Genomic DNA, 19247 nt, shown 5'->3' with positions numbered 1-19247 from the left:
CTTTAAATCTAGAGTGGATAGAAAGTCGCCTTGTTGGAGTAGTGGGAGTACCTGATGGAGAGTGACCATATGAAAATGGCCTGACTGAATGTATAGATTTAATGGCCTGAGGTCCAGTATTGGTCTGAGAGAGCAGTTCTTTTTTGGTATTAGAAATATAGTGAATACACCCCTTTGCCTTGATGAGGCAAAGGGACTGGTTCTATTGCATGTTTTTGTAACAGGGAGAGAACCTCTTGTTTGAGAAGAGTGAGATGTTCTGAGGACATTGGGCGTTCTCTGGAAGGAATGTTTGCTGGAGTACCAGTGAATTCCAGGCAATAACCATACTGGATAATTTGTCTTACCCACTTGTCTGTTGTAATGGAATCCCAGGCATGTTGGAACTTTGATAGGCGTCCGCCGGACCGGAGTGGAATGGTTGGGGGAAAGCGGAAGGAAGTCACTGCTTGTTTGCAGGGGAAGTGCGGGGGGAATTATTTTTGCCTTTTCCCCTATTGTTGTTTCCTCTATATCCTCCTCGACAGTACCCCCGGGAGGAGGAAGGTTGATTTTGGTTGTTGTTAGTAGAGAAGGTATTCTCTGATGAAATTGCTTTGAAGCTGCCCCTATAAAAGGAGCGACAAAAGGAGACTCTATTGAATGGTAGTTGTAGGGCTCCCATAGATTTGGCAGTTTCTGTATCGTTCTTCATTTTTTCTAATGAAGAGTCTACATTTGGTCCAAAAAATGTTGTTGGTCAAAGGGTTAGTTTAGTATCACTGACTGTACTTCTTGTTTGAATCCTGAGATTCGAAGCCAAGCATGTCGGCGTAGCAAGATGCTGGTGTTAATGCCACGGGATGCTGTCAGCGGTATCAAGTGCACATTTTATAGAGATGTTTGTAATTCATTTACCCTCTTGCATGTGGTCGTTGGCTTTACCTTTGTATGTATAGGCATTTATATAGCGCACTACATACCCGTAGGGTCCCAAGGCGCTTCGACCGCTGCGAAACCCTTCCTGGCTTCCCTGAGAGAAGGTCCCTTAATGGGTATCTCCAGGGTGAGACCAGGCATCCCCGGCGGTCTGGTGGGGCCGTTAGTGAAGATGAGGCAAGCTAATGCCCAGAGTTGCCGAGTGTGATCGCTGATCAGAGTGGGCACCGAGGAGAGAGAATTATCGAGTCCGCTGACCCTGGTCCAGAAACCTGCCGCGCCGGGAATCGAACCCTGGTCCCGGGCCGTCCTCTGCTCTCGGGTCTGCCGCCTCTTACCAGTGAGCCACACTATCTGGCAAATGCTGCATTAGCTTTCAAGTTCATCATACTACCCTCTTTCATAGCATGCCAGGAGGGTTTGCGCATTGGCAATACGCCAACTATTAGCAGCTTGTGATGCAATTCGTTTGCCTGTTGCGTCTAAGAGCTTTGACTCATCAGAAGGAGTCCATGGGGACTTGAGCTTTAATATAAACTGGGTCTGTAGGAGCAGCTTTATATTTTTTTATCAACTCTTGGGTTGAGGATTCGTGCTCTAACTGGGTCCTTGAATACTTCATCAGTATGCTTTAGCATGCCTTTAACATTGGCAATGTGTTAGTTGATTCTTGGGATGGATTGAAAGTTTCCATGAGGAAATCCCACTCTAAGGGGTCAGTGTGTAATTCTACCCCATGATAAAGAGCAGCCCTTTCGATAAGCTGTGCGAATCCAATAGTATCATCGGGTGGTGATGGTCTGAAAGGATATAGGTCCAGATCATTAGTATTGTCTGGGTCTTTATCATAGTCATCCCTTGGATCTGGGTCTTGTGTTATGGTGTGATGGTAATTATCCCCATCCCCTTCTGTATTAGTATCATCGTATGTTTCATTATCCCCCTGTGGGTCAGGGGAGAAATGAGGTGGTGGTGAGTTATATGGAGATATTAGTAAGTTGGCATCAAAAAGTGGAGGAGAGGGAGGTATGTAAGGGGGAGAGGGGTTAGTACCCATGTCCTTCCTCTTTTTTGGGAGGTATATGATGTTCCTCTGAAATGTCCTGTTAGCGTTTCTTAGGAAGGGTTGCTACAAGATGTTCAGTTGTTGGATCAATAGGCAGCTACTTTTGCTTGGGATCCATTGGTTCTTGTAAAGGAAGTTCTTTAGGTGGTAATTCCTTCTCTTCGGGTGTTTCAGAGGGTATTTTATTGGCAGTGTTTTTTCGGTTCCGAATCCTTTGGTGCATGTTGTTTATGCACCGAAGGTTTGTCTTTCGGAACTTTCGGTTCCGAAGGTTTGTCTTTAACTATTGGATCTAAAGGCTTATCTTTAGGTTTCGGTTCCGAAGATTTGGGCTTAGTTATTGCCGGTTCTGAAATCTTGGTTTTATGAGGTTTCGGGTCGGAGTCTTTTGGTGTCGAAGATGACTTCAGTGCCGGTATGGGGGCATCGGTTCCATGCTTGGATTTGGTTTTTGGTGCCGGAGATGGAGTTTCGGTACCGTGGGGACGTCTCAATCCCCAGCCGGAGGCTTTGTCTTTCGGTTTCCTAGCCGGGCCGGATGGCAGGGCATCTGAGCCATGTTTTCGGTGTTTCCCTAAACCTGAGGCGAAGGTAGTACCGGAGCCTTCATGAATTTTTCGGTGCCTTGGGGCTTGTTACTCACAGTTCATTGACCGGGAGTGATGTGAGAGTCTTCCTCCATGTCGGAGTCGTCAGCTTCAGACAGATAGATTTCTTTCTCTTGATCGGCGCTGTGCTGATGAGTCACTCTGTTCTCCAAAAATGTCCGGCACCGGGATAGTGCCATGTCTCATCTCGTGACGTCGAGCCAAACGTTCACGATTCATTTTCTTTGATCGGAATGATCGACAGACCTCAAAGCTACTTTCTTCATGTTCCGGGGATAGACACAGATTACAAACCTCGTGTAGGTCTGTGTGTGGAAATTTAGTCCCACACAGGGCATTTTTTAAATGGAGTCTGTTCCATCGATTGCTGGCGTGGTCGGCGCGGGTAGGCCTTGCGGCGCATGTCGAAGATCTCGATCGAAGTGGCTGGATTTCAACGATGCGGGTTGAAGGGGAAAACCGTGAACGAAACAATACCGTGGAGGGGACTGACTGCACACCAAAAGGTTCGGAGAGGATCCCGAATCGCAGCAATACACATCCGAAACAGATGGCAAAAAAAAGTATCTGGAGATGGAGTCGATGCTCATGCACACTATCGTCCTAAGGAGGAGTCCCCTACCTCGTGATTACAGAAGACTTCTCCCAAGAATAAACAAAGTGCAAACATCCAAGCCCAACACCAGATGGCGATCTATGCAGAAGTATACGATCTACAGCTCATATGCCTCGAACATATATATTTTTTTGTTAAATTAACCCGCATTTTAAAAATAAGACACATGGGCCCCATCGCGAGCCATGTATTTCAAAAATACGCCACATTGGTCTAATTACCGTCATGCAGCTTTGTGAGAAAAAAACATGCAATGTTTAAAAAAATGGAGTAAACCAAAGAAAGGAGCGTGGCCACCATTGCTGGAGCCTTAAAAAAAATACAAAGGAATTGTGTATATGCCAGATGCGGATTGGGAGAGGAGGGTAGGGAGCGTCTTTCAACAACAGCCAGGAGAAAGTCATTAACAAAATAGTGCTCACAGACTGCAATTAAAACACACTGAGAAACAACACATGTAAAAGGTCCAGTCCTCATTGGAGGTAACAACAGAGGACAGGAAGGTACTAAGGAGGAACTAATAAGCTGTTCAACAAATCAAAAAACAACATTGACAAAGGACAGTAGTAGCAGCCAAAAAGGTGGTCTGAGTGTGAGCGGGGTTTCAAATCCATACCTCAATACAGCACATCGCGAAGAGACAGCGAAAGCCCTGCCTAGGCGAGACCAAGAAGCCCAGTGTTATCAAGTCTAGAAAAAATGGGGGTGACCAGGCAAAAAGAGGTACTTTCTCACTTACAAAACAGTGGCTATCAATTGGATTCACCAAATATTAACAGCTTTCTTCTAACAACTTAATATTTACAACTCAAAATCTTTGGTTACACATATTTTGAGACTGTTGAACATGCTTAATAAAACTATGGCATAGTACTGAGTCTAATATATAAAAGGTCTTTCTTAATCTTAGTTCGGTGTATGATGTAGAGGATGTTTCTGAAGTAGAGGATGTTTCTGAAGCAGGGGATGTTGATGAAAAGGGTAACCACCTCATCAGAAGGGCTGTCGCATAAATAAGCAGTATACATTTATTTGAAAAATTATATATTTAGGAAAAAGCTCAACATTTCCAAGAAAAATGAAAAGGGACCAAATGGTAGATAAAGAGTAGAGAAACAAAATATCAGTCTTTCTGGTATAATTAGGATTTAAACAAATTCAGAAGAACGTGTGATGTTGAATCTTGATGAATGCTCCCTATTTGAAGATTGACATTAGTTTCTAATAGAAGACCAAGTTGGTTGTTGAGATTAGAGGGCAGTGTCTTCCTTTCAAGAGTTTGGGACACTCGGGTAGGAGGTAACTTCTTTGTTCCACGTTATGCCCTTAGGGTACAGTCACAGCAGATAGGTCCTGTTAGGTTTCCAACCTACCTCCAACTCTGCCTTATAGCTTTCACTTCAATACACACACCAGCAGGAGCGTAACTTCCATTGGTGCAGCAGATACACTGGGCCAACTGAAACCTTATGATGACAGTATTTCACAGTTCAAACAGCATCCAGGTTACCCATTTCATTCCTTGCACTAGGGTCCATGGCACGCTGGCTACGCCCACGCATTGCGGGCATCAATTCAGCCTTACAGGTAATGGGTACACAGAATACTACACAGCTCGAAGTGTGCAGTTTGCACATTAAGTCCTAAGGCACACTGACTAAATGTTAAAGAGCATTAGGGACTTACTCATCAGCAATTTCGAAAGAGATCTTCTGTTTGAAGTGGATGAGTGCAGTGCGATAAAGTTTGGTAGCCACCTCGATAAGATGATGACTGTCGAACAGAAAATCCCCTTTAGCAGCAGCAGCAGAGCCCTATGATAAACAAAACAGCGGTTGGGTTAGTTTTCAGTTAAGGCAAACAAAAGAGCCAAACCTTTAAAATTCCACGGCCATAAGAACCATATTGGTCTGTACATGTTAATTGTATCTATGAAATACTACTAACCATTTTGAAATAACAATAACATGTACATGAATACACTGTTTAGAGCCATCAGAATGTCCATACTACGGAATTAGAGTATTTTATTAGCTTCTAATATGCCTTCAGATCCAAGGACGTATGTTAAAAGAATACAGCAAGATAAACAATTAGTTTGAGAAATTCTATAGAGTATACTGATGTATGGATAGGGTGCATGTAGAATGATTACAATCTCATTAAAACTCAAAAGATATCTTGTATTCTTCATATACTCAAATTACAATTAAGTCTTTTAAACAAATATGTGAAACCATGGACAAAATATGCATTGGCAAGGAAGATTTGGGTAGTGATTCTTACGTAAAGTTCTTAAATTGTGAGAGTAAGCTAATCTTTAATTTGCAAAAAGAGCAGTCTCATATCGTCATCATAGACACTGAAGCTGGAAGTGTGCAGCCAAGCATTTTAAAGCAGCAGAGCAAAGAATAGTCATGAGCGGGCAGGGGATGGAAGGACCTAGGGTACCAGTATCCATTAGAGAGAGGTAATGTGGAGACAACTCACAGGTGGAATGCCTGGGCAGGGAAGGAAGTTGGTGAACATTGAAGGAATTACACTGTGCAACCAATTGAATAACACAAAATTCTTGTGTTCGCGGATGGTACAGAAAGACCAGAAATGTCAGTACTTGATGGAGGTGACAGTACATGATGGAGAGGATGGGGTAGATAGAGGGAGGAAAATTGTGGAAATTAAGGGTGAATGAAGTAGAGAAAGATCAAGAGAAATACTTCTATTGTGCAAGAGAAGCTGCACAGGTGTCTTACTAGTATCTACAATAGGAGATCACACATAAATTCACTGAAATTACATCATCATAAGACTATTTTACTGCAATTGCACATATTCAGTCCGAGCTTAAGAATAGATTGGTTCGCATTAGTAATCAATTACAAACAAACCTGTTTCAGGTGTAGCGCAAAGAAGCCATCATTTTGTGAGCTCATGGAAATTTTGGTGATATCTACAAGAGGGACTTCCAACTTGATCTGTCCAGACTTTATGTCAGCAAGAACAATGTTACGTTTTGTCAACAAGAAAATTCTTGGTGTTCCCTTCAAGCAAACAAATGAGTACAAATTGAGAGCGAGAAACAAATACAGCATGTGAAGGAAAATATAGCAGGTAATTGGCATCAATGTCGAGCAATAATCAATAGAAATCCAAATATATATACATTTGATATCCCTCTCTTACCACAGACTACAAAGTTGATCTTTTTGCTGAAAGCAATTTTTTGAACGTCAATTATAATTCTATCGCCAAGGTCAGAAGCCGCTCTCACTTACATTTGGGGCCACTGGGATTATATAATTACAATAGGGTTGGACTTGGCCCTTTTTGGCTAAAGTTCCCTAAACTTTTTGCCTTCTCCTTAGACCCTTTTTCTGACATGGTGTCGCCAACTTAGATGCTTTGGGCACTTAACCACTGCTGATCAGTGTCAAAGTGCAAGTGCTCCCTGTGTAAAGTGTAATGGTAATTGGTTGTCCATGATTGGTATGTTTGCCTTACTAGCATAGTGCACTGTGTGTGTGCCAGGGCTGGTAATGGAAATGCTACTTGTGGGTCTGCAGCATTAATTGTGCCACCCCACACAAGTAGCCCTAAAGAGAGAACTCAGGCCGGCCACTGCAGTGCCTGCGCGGGGTTTGTTAAACTGCCATGTTGTCCTGAAAAGGGCACCCACTTGCCAGGCCTTGTCCTTCCCTTTTTATGCACATCAGACACCCCTATGGTAGGCCCAAGGTACCCCCCTGGGCAGGGTGCAGTGTATGTGAAAGTACTAAGGTGTTTGCCATGTACTAAGGTGTGTACCATGTCCTAACAGGGAAAAACTGACATTTGTTTTTTACTGTTGTAAGGCCATCTTGCCCATAGGACAGAATGGGGGAGGCTGTGTAATATGATCCCAGCCTATCTTCCCATAGGCTTAAGGAGAGGTGAAGTTTAGTGTGCCTGAGCTCACAATTAATAACACATCTTTTTGTGAAGGTGGTTTTTGAATTGTGTGTTTAGAAACCACGCTTTTAGAAGTGGCTGGTTTCTTTGTTCTAACAATTCTGTGTGTCTCTGCCTGGTTGTGGATGGACTGTCTGGATTTGAATGTGATAGGATCTGGGAAATGTCTTGACCCAGGGGAGGAGGTGAGACAGCAACAGGCTGACCTGCATCTGTAGTGTAGGGGGAAGGAGTAGCCCCTGGAGGTGAAGAGGCCTTGGCTGCTGCAATAAAACATTGGCTCCCTCTCCTGCTGAGTGATTGAGGATCCAGAACCCCACAAATCAAAGGATGAAGGTGTCACTGTCAGGGAGACACCGAGAACTGGTTTAGACAGGGGTCAGTGCACCCTGAACAAAAAGACTTCAGACATTTAGAGGTATAACTATGAGAGCTGAAACCCCTGAACATTGGACTGATCATGACTGAAAGGGATTATAGACTACTTTGTAGTCTATAGGAACCTCTGCCAAGTAAGAACATCTGTGGAGACTGAATAGAAGGACTGACCCTTGCTGTGTGTTCTGGGGCTTGCATGCAGTTTGCTGATTTAACCAAGGAGAGGCTTAGGGACTTTGCTGTGTACTGTGTTCCCCTGCTTGAAAAGACTTTGCTGTGTGCTGTGTCCTGAAGTAACTCGTCCCCAAGGGCCAGAGGAAAGCTAGCTCCTTGTTGTGGAAACTCAGGAACATAAAAGTTTCCAAGTGTGTCTCAGCAAAGCTATGTGCGTGTGCTTCATGCAGCTTGAGAGCTTTGTCAGGATTGCCCTGTGATCGTGTGCACCCGGAGCTCAAGTGAGTATCAGTGACTCTGTGTGCCTGTGGCAGCCTGAGATCTTTGTGAGAACTTTCCCAGTGACTGTATGTCCCGGCATCTCCAGAGCAGCTGTGGGAATTCATCGCCGCTGGCCGGAGCCTGCCGTTGCCAAAGAGAGACCTCGACCCCATCACCATCGGGGGTCCGAGTTCCACTGCCCAGGATCAACTAAGTTGCATCGGAGGCCCAAGCTGAGAGGAGAGGAGAGTGAGATTGTACCCCCAGGTTAAGCTCAGCGAGCATGCGTGTGTCGCTGCCTGGGGCAGGATACGAGGTAAACGCTTTCGGCCTTTCCCTCTTAGCAGCGCAAGCCTGCGCTCAAGTACAAATCGGCAGTACCGGGGCCGGAGTGTGGAGCTGCACTTTGTTTTCCATCATAACAGTGTTGGGGGCATATTTTGGCAGTAGCTGACCGCGAGTACTTAAGAGTGAAATAGAGACCGTCCAGAGCCCCGCAATCGGTGCCAGAGTACCTTATTTTTGCATTATTTTTGCACTACGAACGGCCTGATTGTTGCAGTACGAATTGCATTATTTTTGCATTCATAACTGCCTGAATGCTGAATGACGAATTGCATTATTTTGGAATTTCGAACCGCCTGGTTGCTGCATTACGAATTGCATTATTTTGGCATTACGAACTGCATTATTTTTACATCACGAACTGCCTGATTCTTGCATTACGAACTGCATAGCATTGCATTAGGACTGCACCGGATCATTGAATATTGCTCATTATTACTGCAAGAACCGGCAATGTGAAATATTACAAATAAGTATATATGTTGGATTTTATATTGTGTGGTCTCATCATAGATCTTTTTTTTAAATATGTTTTTATAAACATATACTTTTTTACATGAAACTCGTGTGGAGTCTATTTGTGGTGTTATCACTAAGTTACTGAGAGCATGGTTGCAAATACTTTACACATTTGCCTTGGAGGTAAGCCTGGCTGCTCGTGCCAAGCTACCAAGGGGGTGAGCAGGGGCAATCTGAGAATGTGTCCTTCCTTTACCTGACTTAGAAGAAATGGTCCATATTTGGACTAAGGTACCTACCTCAGCCAACTAGAGACCCCCAGTTCTAACACAAGGCATGGTAGTTCTTGGTTATCGAGACCACCAGCTCTAACACAAGGCATGGAGGTTCTTGGTTATCACTATTTGCTGTACTGGCTACATTATCAAACATCTGCTTGTTTGCTGATCTTAACAAAAACATGTTGTGTCTATTTAAAAAGAATGAAAAATGCTGCAAACTAGGTACAACCTGATCGATTGGTGCGTCATGCCTGTAATTTTAGATCAGTTTACAACAGAGCATTACATCCCTTCAGATACAGAACTTCAGTAACAGACTGAGAACAGTGAGTGTCCAAAATCGAACATGGAACCTTAATTCATAGAAATGCACTTCTACGATGGGAAGGAGGGTGGGTGGGTGAGAAATCTGCAGTTAGAGTATCCACCAGAAAGAATTACTGACAAATACTTCTAACTGTAACCTCAGCACCTTTTGAATATGTACCAAAGCAGTACCACCCAAAAATTAGGGCAGAGGGTCTGAGGAGTGGGAATTCAAACAGGAAGGCCCTTCCTATGAATCAGAGTCAAGACTGTAATGCCTCTTAAAGGTATGGACATATGCCCATGTGGCTGCCTGGCATCACTGTAACATTTCTGGCTTAGGGAGTAGTGGCAGCTTTAGTTCTAATAGAATGAATGTAAAGGCCCTCGAGAGGTTCTTTTTTGGCCAAGGCAGCATACCACATCATATGCAACGAATGATGCATCTGGATAAGGCACATTTCACAACTGCCCTTCCATTTTTAGACCCATAAAAGCACACAAACATTTTGCCAAGCAAACACAATGTTTGACATCCACTCAGGGCTCCTAAGTTCAATCAATATAAAAGCTAAGGACTCTTTGGGGGCCCAAACAGTGAAGCTTCTTCTCCTCCTTAAAGGGATGTGATAGAGATAAGAATGCAAAGAGTGTGATAAAATATCCCACATGTAAGGGCAATGCCACTTATGATAGAAATGATGTCAAAGTCTGAAGCATTAGCTTGTCTGGAAAGAACACAGTATACAGTGGCAGCACTGGAAGCACATGCACTTCACTGACATGGCCTAGAAGTAATCAGAATATTTTAAAATAGGAGCTTTGCATACTCAAGGCATTCATACCAAAAAGGTGAGAATCAAATTAAAGTCCCATTGCAGACTAACAAACGCAGGAGTAAACACATATATACACATACATATATATATACATATGCATACATTATATACATACACAAGATCTATCAAGAAATGCATCACAACTGGTGACTTACAATAAAGAGGGTTTATTAGGCAAACACAGAAATAGCCTTTAATGGAGCTCACGATGAAGGCCCTGCCGGACAAAACACTGGACAAATAGAAGCGCATCAGAAAGTTTCACCTACAGTGGAGCGACCAGACAGTCATCTCACTAGGCACAAATATTGCAGGATGCCTAAAATAAATATATGTATCTACTTTTTTGCACGTGAAACCAAGATGACATCCACCACTTCCTCTGGCAGATGAAATCTGCGCAGCTGATACTGATCAATCTCCATGCTTGGATGTGGAGGTTCACATAACAAACCCTGGCCTGCTGTTGGGAGAGCAGGCCCTCCTTAATAGGTAGACAGAGTATGAGGTAGACATTTAGATTCAGCAGGCTGGTATACCAGACACTCCAAGTCCAAATGGGGCCATCAGGATGATCCCAACTTGGCTCCGCCTGACTTTATTCAGAACTATAGGAAAGCAGCAGCAAAGGTGAGCGCATATAAAGGAGACAGAGATCTATGGCAGGCATAACATACCGGTTACTCACATTTAGTACTGCCTTATCTGGTAGAGACTATCTAGCCTCAGATTCCTTACCTAGGCTTCAGACTGGATTGGGAAAGGTTCTTCTGAGCAGTACACCAGTGCACTGGTAGGTGGCCTCAATCTGCTCTGCGCGATGGCATTGGCTGCGCTGAACGAGAAGTGCTCGGTACCTATATAGGCGCAATCCCCAGCGTGCTGATGCCAGTTTCTTTTCTTGACTTTCCATGCAGGAATGCAGAGCCACGAAGAACACCGACCACTGGTGTGAAAAACTAGGCCCCTAAAAGGGGAAAGCCCAGTCCCTGGAAATCCATTCGCAGACTGGGGAGGATGGGTGAGTCGGTAAGGAATCTATGGCTAGATAGAGTCTCTATCAGATGAGGCATTATTTAAGTAACTTGTCCATCTGATAGAAACTTCTAGCAGCAGATTCCTTACTACAGAATAGATACCCAAGCAAAACCGCCCACAGAGGTGTGTTTGCAAAACAATTTCATACCAAAAAATACCCTGCAGGACCGAACGGGCAAAGTGCCCATCTCGACACACCAGACTGTTCAAGCAGTAGTGTTTTGTGAACATGTGCAAGGAAGCCCACGTTGCTGCCTGGCATATGTCCAGCACTGGGACTCCGCATGCTGACGCAGTGGTTGCAGCCTTAGCTTTGGTGGGGGATTGCTTCTTGACCAATGTGTAGCAGATTTTAATGAAGAGCATGACCCATCGGGAGATGGCTCATTTCTGCACAGCCTTTCCGTTCTTCACTCCGACATACCCCACGAACTGTTGGTTGTCCACCCGGAACTCCTTCATCTGGTCAATACAGAGCAACAGCGCTCTTCTTGAGTCCAGTCAGTGAGGCCGCTCCTTTTCTTTAGAGGGATGTGGCGCAGCGTAAAAAGTAGGCAGAGTAATGGGCTGGCCTACATGAATGGGAGTGATGACTTAAGGTAGAAAGCTAGCTCTAGATCATGGAAGCAGCTTGTCTGGGTAGATGTTCAGGTGTTTAGGCTTGGTCTGAAGCTTACTGACCCTCTGGGCAGATGCTATTGCCAACAGGAAGGCCATCTTGATGGTAAGGAGCCTGGCTAGACAGTTGTCCAAGGGCTCAAAGGGAGCACACTTCAGTAATGTCAGGAGTAGATTAAGGTCCCACCGAGGTGTTATAAAGGGAGGAGAAAACATATGTTGCAAACGTTTCAAGAACTTATGTGCAATAGAGGATTTGAAGAGGAATGGTTGTTCAGGCAACCGCAGATAGGCTGAGACAGCAGAAAGAAAACTGTTCAAGGTGCCCAGAGCAGAGCCCTGCAGGACAACAGAAAAATATAGAGAAAGAATAAAGCGAAAAGGGAGCTGGGCGCTGGGGGGGGTGGGGAGGGGGGGAGAGGGGGGGATGGGGAGGTCAAACTGCTTTCCTGCAAACCATGCCACTAACTTGCCCCAATGGCAGGCGCATACAGTTTTGGTGAAGGAACACCTGGCTGGCAGAATAACACTGCATACTTTGAGCAGAAAGCCGAAAGCGGTCAACTGGTGCCGCTCAATCTCCATGCAAGAAGGAGTGTCGACAGGTTTGGATGGAGAACCCTCCCCTGCTGTTGTGACAAAAGTTTCTTCCAAAGGAGCAGCCTGATCGGAGGACCAAAGGTCATGCTCAACAGCTCGGTAAACCAAACTCTCTGAGCCCAGTTTGGAGCCAGAAGGATGACTTGAGACTGGATGTTCCTGATCTTCTTGAGAACTCTGGGCAGGGTTGGTATGGGTGGAAAGTCATACAAGAAGCCTGAGCTCCACTTGAGTCTAAAAACATCTACGATCGAGAGTCTCATTGGAGACCCCAGCGCACAGAACTGCTGACATTGTGCGTTCTCAGCAGTGGCAGATCTAACCAAGGCTCTCCCTGCTGCTGTAAGAGACCTTGCACCACCTCCAGATGGAGACACCATTTGGGATCTGATAGGCATCTTCCCTGAGTTAATCTGCCTTGGTGTTCAGAGAGCCCACCAGACATTGAACCATCAGGGTATACCCTGATATTCCAGCAATGTACAGAGAGGAAGGGCCTCTTGACAAAGGTTCCACGGCCCCACCCCACACGGTTTGTTGCAGTACAACATTGTGCTGATTTTGCCTGTGAACACCTGCCCAATATTCCCTTGATGGAGAGTAGAAAGGCAATTAATGCTAGACAGATAGCCCGGACCTTCAGAAGGTTGATGTGGAATCCAGATTCCGACAGAGACTAGAGGCCTCTGATCTCTAGACTCTACCAGCTGGCTGCCCCATCCCAGGAGTGACTCATCTGTCACCACTGTCAGATCTGGTTGGGGAAAAGAGAGGGGTCTGCCACTGACCCAATTTGTTAGCCACCCTATTGATCTTTTGCAGTTCTCTCAGAAATCTGGACAATGTCAAAGAGATTTCCCAAATGCTGCACCCACAGGTCTCATTGCAGTGCCCGCAAATTCCAGTGGGATGCAGGAGGCCAGCAGCCGCAGATTCAGTCTCACTGGAATCCAGGGTAGAGGCTGAAACATCGGTATCATAGTTTGAATATACTGGATGCACCATTCGGAGTGATAGGCCCGAAACTACACAGTGTCCATAACAACGAGGATAAAAGGGAGCGTCTGAGAGGGAGTCAGGTGTGACATTGGCACGGTGATAGTGAACCCTAGCAAATTCATAGGAGGTCCTTTGAAGTTTGGATATGGGAGATGAGAGCCTGGGGCTAGCCCGCCTTCAGCAGCCAGTCATCAAGATGATAGGGGAAGACTGGCACCCCTGATCTCCGCAGATGACCTTCAACCGCCGCTATCACCTAGGGTAATGCCCATGGCGCGCTGGTAAGGCTAAAATGGGGCACAGCAAACAAAGTGCTTGTGGCCCACTGCGAATCACAGGTAACTCCCGTGGGCTGGCAGGACTGGAATGTGGAAGTATGAGCCCTGCAAATCCAATGCATGTGCAGGTCTAGGATAGCACAAATGTCTCAGTCCTTCTTGGGCACCAGAAAGTAGCAGGCATAGAAACAATGACCTACTTCTGGCATCTGTACCTTCTCTATGGGTCCCTTGGCCAAGAAAGCAGTCACATTTTTTTTTCTCCTGGAGTTTTTATACAGCACAAACTTGATCCGAAGGTATCTGGTATCAGAGCGCTTTACATGAGCACCAGTTACATTACACAAGGACACATTCATTTTTGTTAGGCAGGCTAGTGGACCAAAGAAAGATGGTCCTCTGTCAGCCTGTCGCTAGAGGGTTGCATGGGTGGAGGAGTAGGTTTGAAGAGGAGGCAGTAGCCCATGTGGACAATCCACCAAACCCATTGGTCTGATGCTATAGACCACCAGTGGGGCAGGAGATGGCGCATCCTGCCTTCCACTGGGAAGGCAGGATGCGCCATCGTAAGTGGACAGACTATACCAATTTAGAGGCTGCAGCTGCCGAGACGGCGGTGGATTGGCTCGAAATCTTGCTGCCCGACCCATGAGATCTGTGGGTACCATTCTTCGGCCCCACAGAGACTGGGAAGCTTGCACGCCGCAGTGGTTGGGCAGGTATAGACGTGGCTGGAAGCACCTTTTGTAGCCTCTGGAGTCAGCCGCCCTGGCCACTGCGCCATACCTCTTCCACTGGTGAAGGTGAAGGCCTAATGGGGTCTGTCTGCACCAGGGAAAGTCCCATCTGCAGAAGACTAGTGGCACTGGTAGGTTGATGGAGCCCTCTGGAAAAGCTTCATTATTGCCTCCTAGAAGGTCTCGACCTGATGAATAGAGTCAGAGTTGGTTGACTGGTGTAGAGTCCGATTTTGGAGTGCCAACTGCACAATACGTTTCTGAAGCGAGAAGGATTGGGAGAGGACGAATCCCATCTGGACTTCTTGTGTTTGTGCCAAGATTGGTCCATGGACTTCATCATACACTTACCTGAACAGGGACTGAGACTTGGAACAGTAAAATGCCAGTGACTTGGAGCTGGACTGGTCTTGTTTCTTTTGCTCCATGACATGCAACTTCGCCTCCTGCTCCTTGATGGCCCTTGAGCACATAAGGGAACATTTTGAGCATGAATGGTGCTTGGATCCAAGATACCAAAGGCGGACATCAAGTGGATTCATAATAGACATGTGCTAGCTGAAGGTGGTGTTTGACACATGTAGTGTTTGAGGGAGACATCAATAGCACACCTTGATCAAAAAAGGCATTTGGGAAGTCGGCGAAGATCAAACAAAATATGTAGTAGAGTTCTGGATACACATCAAAGAGTGACAGAAATAAAGGAATTGAAACCCGATTACAGAGGGGGTGCCGCTCTTCTGGGATCACACTGCTTTGGAGTTGGATGGTGCTGCCTACAGGCACGCAGGAACAACTGCTGGAAGACTTTATCCAATAAAGTCTGGAATTGCAGAGGAATTCAAAAGGCTAGTAATCAGTTAAGAGCATTTATCCGAACCCAACAAACGCTAGTGGGCAGCACCACACCAAGAGCAAGATTACCACACTAGAGAACAAAAGTGGTACGAGGAAAAAAAACAGAAGACCACCATTCTCCATTTACACACCCAGAACCTTTAATAGGATCCACAATTGGACAGATGCTCTAATACTCCAGAAATTCAAAAAAACACTAAGACGATCACTTCAAGGAGATTTACCCTCTCACACATTTGAACTTACCCAATACATGCCTTTCATAAATGGCTGCATCCTTACCTGAGCCCCCAAAGCGTTCATTGCTATTGCTGGTCATGTGTACAATATCCTGTTAAACAGTCCTGGCACAGCGGTACAACTGCAAGCTCTTACACAAAGAAAAGTCCGTTTTTACGCTGGGAAAATGAGTTTGGCTACTGAAAAAAAGAAGCAAGTTCCAGTTTTTAGCTCCTAATAAGGAAAATAGGAAGAAGATTTAGCCTAACGGCTAGAGCGGTCAACCTCGGGCCTGGGGACTGAGGTTCGAGTCTTAGCAGGGATGCTCAACATCCTGTGATTCTGGGCAAATTACTTAATCTCCCCATGCCTACAAAAATTAATGTGTCAGTCCATAACGCAGCTGGTACTCATGTAAAGTGCTCTGATACCTTCGGGTCTAGTTCATGCTACATAAAACTTCCCTCTCAAAAAAGCACTGAGCAGGCACAGTGAGAAGTGTGGCTGAATAAGAGCTTATAGTTCTCAGTGAAAGTTAGGAAACAAGCCTCTTCTGGAGATAGAGTGTCACAGTTTTTAATAGTTCTGAAACCATGCAGAGGATCTTACAACTGCTTTGGTGAGAACAGGAAGCCAGTGAAGCCTAGTAAGATGAAGAGAAATTGGTGATCTACTTTGAAGAACCACAAAGGAGTCTTGCTGGAGCTTTCTGTGCAAACTGAAAGTGATTCACCACATACTCCAACAGTCCACCCCACCACAAATAACTTCTCTTGATGAAAACCTATATTTTCTCAGGGATGCAGTGATCATGTATGTTACAATGGAACACTATGCCTTGCACTCACTATCTTTTTGAACTTCACCGATCATCTGCATTTCGCCTCCACTGTGGGTGGCAGAAAAATTGAGTGTTTTAAAGCATTTGAATTTGATGAAAGTTGTTAGTTAGTGATGTTTTAACATTTGCAGATAGTGATGAGGTCAACAAATTACACCTCCCTGGATTCCCCTGGGACTCTAGGGTTCAAAGGTGTAAAATGCCTATAACTCGCCCACATGTCAACCTAATCTGAAAATGGTCCATGTAAAAAATGTGCATGCCACGGTTGCAGTTTCACCCCGTAGTGAAGTACCATGTTTTTCACAAGAAGCGAGGGAATGCAGGATTCTAGGTCATTTGCCACTGGCAGGAAAAGTATTTTATTTTATGGAATGTAAATATGTTGAGGTAAGAGTAGTAAAATGTAGTGTGATTCATATAAGTTAACTGCCGTAGACATTCCTGGGTCTCTGACTTTTTGGACAAACTACGAAAGTTGTATATCTGGGATACAGGAAGCAGGTGGAATGCAGGGAAAAACATGTAACTATTTTCGATCAAACTTCAACAACAAAAGATAAGCAAATGTAAATGTTGTAGTCAATTTATCAGTTTCACATTTATCATCACCAAGCTGTGTAGAAGAATTCTAAAATTAGAAAATTTTGACAACGTACACAAATAGCCTATTGTTGACTTTGCTCACTAATTCCAAGAAACGGTAAACTTAAAAAGGTAGCAGACAGGATGAGAGATGTCCAGAGTCTGGAAGGGTTCAAAGATGGGACTTGATAGGGTTACCTAGGACTCTTGATTTATGGGGGTATGACGAAATTAACACATTCCAGCAATTATTTGATGAATTGCTAACATTACAATTTGAATTTTCTATTATCTACAGTTCTTCCATTCTAGAGGAAATGATGTGAAAATCGATGAGGTGTTGTCATCCTATTTGATATTAGAGGATTTACTTCCATCCGAAGAGATCACAGTGAAGCCTTGCTCACTAACATACATAACGCTACTAAACAAGGCACTTGACTCACTAAACCAAGGGCTAACGCGATAGAGGTTCTGGGGGCCTGGACCACGTTGAATGGACAGGAACATTTATGCACCAGAAAAAAGTGTCCAGAAGAACCCCATTTAGATTCATGCATTTAAAATATGTAGTTTGGAAGTACTGCATCAGAATACTGCATTTTGGAAATTTACTCATAGCCTTGCAGGAGAGTACATTTCATAATTAATTGTGACAGCATTAGAAGATACAGCCATTCTGGGTGAATGAGATTCATCTACTAAACAACCTGCTTGGTTAACTACATGGCCCCCAGAGTTGCCAATTAAAACCAGCAAATAAAAGTGATAACTCGCTACACACAGTTACTTAATAGAAGGAACAAGGTGTTTAGTCCAATAAAATACCTATAGTAGCAAGGCCACAGGTGATTCAATACTAGTTTGACAGGATGTCCCGCCTGAGTAGTTCTGTGCTGCATTTTTATAATTAGCCCATTCCCTAACCTGACACCAACTGTAGTGTCCCGGAGGTAAATGTGGATGTTAAGCAATTTAAGCAATTAAAATCACCTTTCCATTAGCCCGGTTAATTTTTGAGATGTTGTCAGCAATAATGTTCTTTTCTTCCAGTGCATCTGTGAGTTTCTTGTACTTTGGGTTCTTGCTGATTTCTAAGTAATCTCCTTGGAAAGGCTGTCCAACGCTGCAGAAGAAAGAAAAGGCAAGCGTTATGAAAACCAGAACAAAAGGCAATGTACAGGCAAAATTATGTCATTTACAAAATATATTTATTTTGAATAACTGATCCAAATTAATTGTATTGAACTTCGATTCCATTAGAAAGCGTTTGACATTTTGGATTAAACTCATAAAATCGTCAATTGATACCAATAAAACACTATCAGCAAATCAAGCTATAAGTGGTTGGGTTATCAAAAAGACTTTGACAAACTAAGGCGCTTGCAATGCATTAACCTCTGGTTTGTCATGTTTGTCATTCAGAATTGGTACAGGCACCAAAACAATGCACATATCACTGAGCTGCGATTGACGAGTGGTCTTCACATGCAACAAAACAACCTTGACAGCCTCTTAAAACCAATTATTATGCACCTGATGCACTAATCTACTACATTTTTTAGGTTTTAAATCTAAGTTTTAAAAGAGTCTTTCATACAAATGGTCCACTTCTTCTCTTGGAACAGAAAGCACTAACATTTCAAACTAAACAATATCCTCCTCCCCAACTCCCATTCGGTGTCCTAAGTATTCTTCTTCTTTCTCATTTTTCGAGTTTACTTGTGACCTGTTGGGTTGTTTGAGTCTTAGTACTTTCATATGGCGGAATAAGTTTCCTATATCCTGTTAATAAGAAATTTAAGAAAGGCGGTCAATGCATCTCCAAGTTGTCTCACAGACCAATCAAGGTGGCTATTCTTTTTTTCCATTCTCAACAAGACTCACATTCATATATTCCAATTTTCCACTTTTGGAGCCTTTAAGTTTCGCCCCATTAGGCGAGAAATCATTTGCTTTGCTGCAATCTTTTCACCCCCATGGGAGTGTATAGGGGATGTTAGCTTGTTTGGCAGGTCTAATTGTGTTTATACCGGGAATCTGGGTATCAGTTTCAAATCTCTTCAATTGTATTTAGTACTTTTCCCCAATATTCTTGCAGTTTTGGATATTGACACAAAACCTTTATCAGTGTTCCTGTGCTCCCAAGCCCTCAGAGCTTTGCTAGCATTTATCCAACATGTTAGTGTTTCATCTGCATAGCTTTGTCCGTGTGACGGTAGATTCGATTACATTTATAAAGCACAACATATGCTTCAATGCGATACCTCGAGTG

The 19247-nt window shown here is 44.2% G+C and overlaps 1 protein-coding gene across 4 annotated transcripts in view; it reads right to left on the bottom strand.

Moving 5' to 3' along the window:
* The window catches only part of MYO1B (myosin IB), a 757882-nt gene that overhangs the window by 41953 nt on the left and 696682 nt on the right, over positions 1-19247 (bottom strand). For all 4 annotated transcript variants that reach the window (XM_086955387.1, XM_086955390.1, XM_086955388.1 and 1 more), the window contains 3 exons: positions 17966-18098; positions 6097-6249; positions 4895-5022 (listed from right to left, as the gene is read on the bottom strand). In XM_086955387.1, coding sequence (XP_086811513.1) covers positions 4895-5022; positions 6097-6249; positions 17966-18098 — 414 coding nt within the window. The remainder of the gene's footprint in view (positions 1-4894; positions 5023-6096; positions 6250-17965; positions 18099-19247) is intronic.

This window comes from Lissotriton vulgaris, chromosome 2_1 (assembly GCF_964263255.1).
Source record: "Lissotriton vulgaris chromosome 2_1, aLisVul1.2, whole genome shotgun sequence".
Classification (NCBI taxonomy): Eukaryota; Metazoa; Chordata; class Amphibia; order Caudata; family Salamandridae; genus Lissotriton; species Lissotriton vulgaris.
The sequence above is the reverse complement of the archived record's forward strand: the minus strand, read 5'-3'. Positions and strand labels throughout refer to the sequence as shown.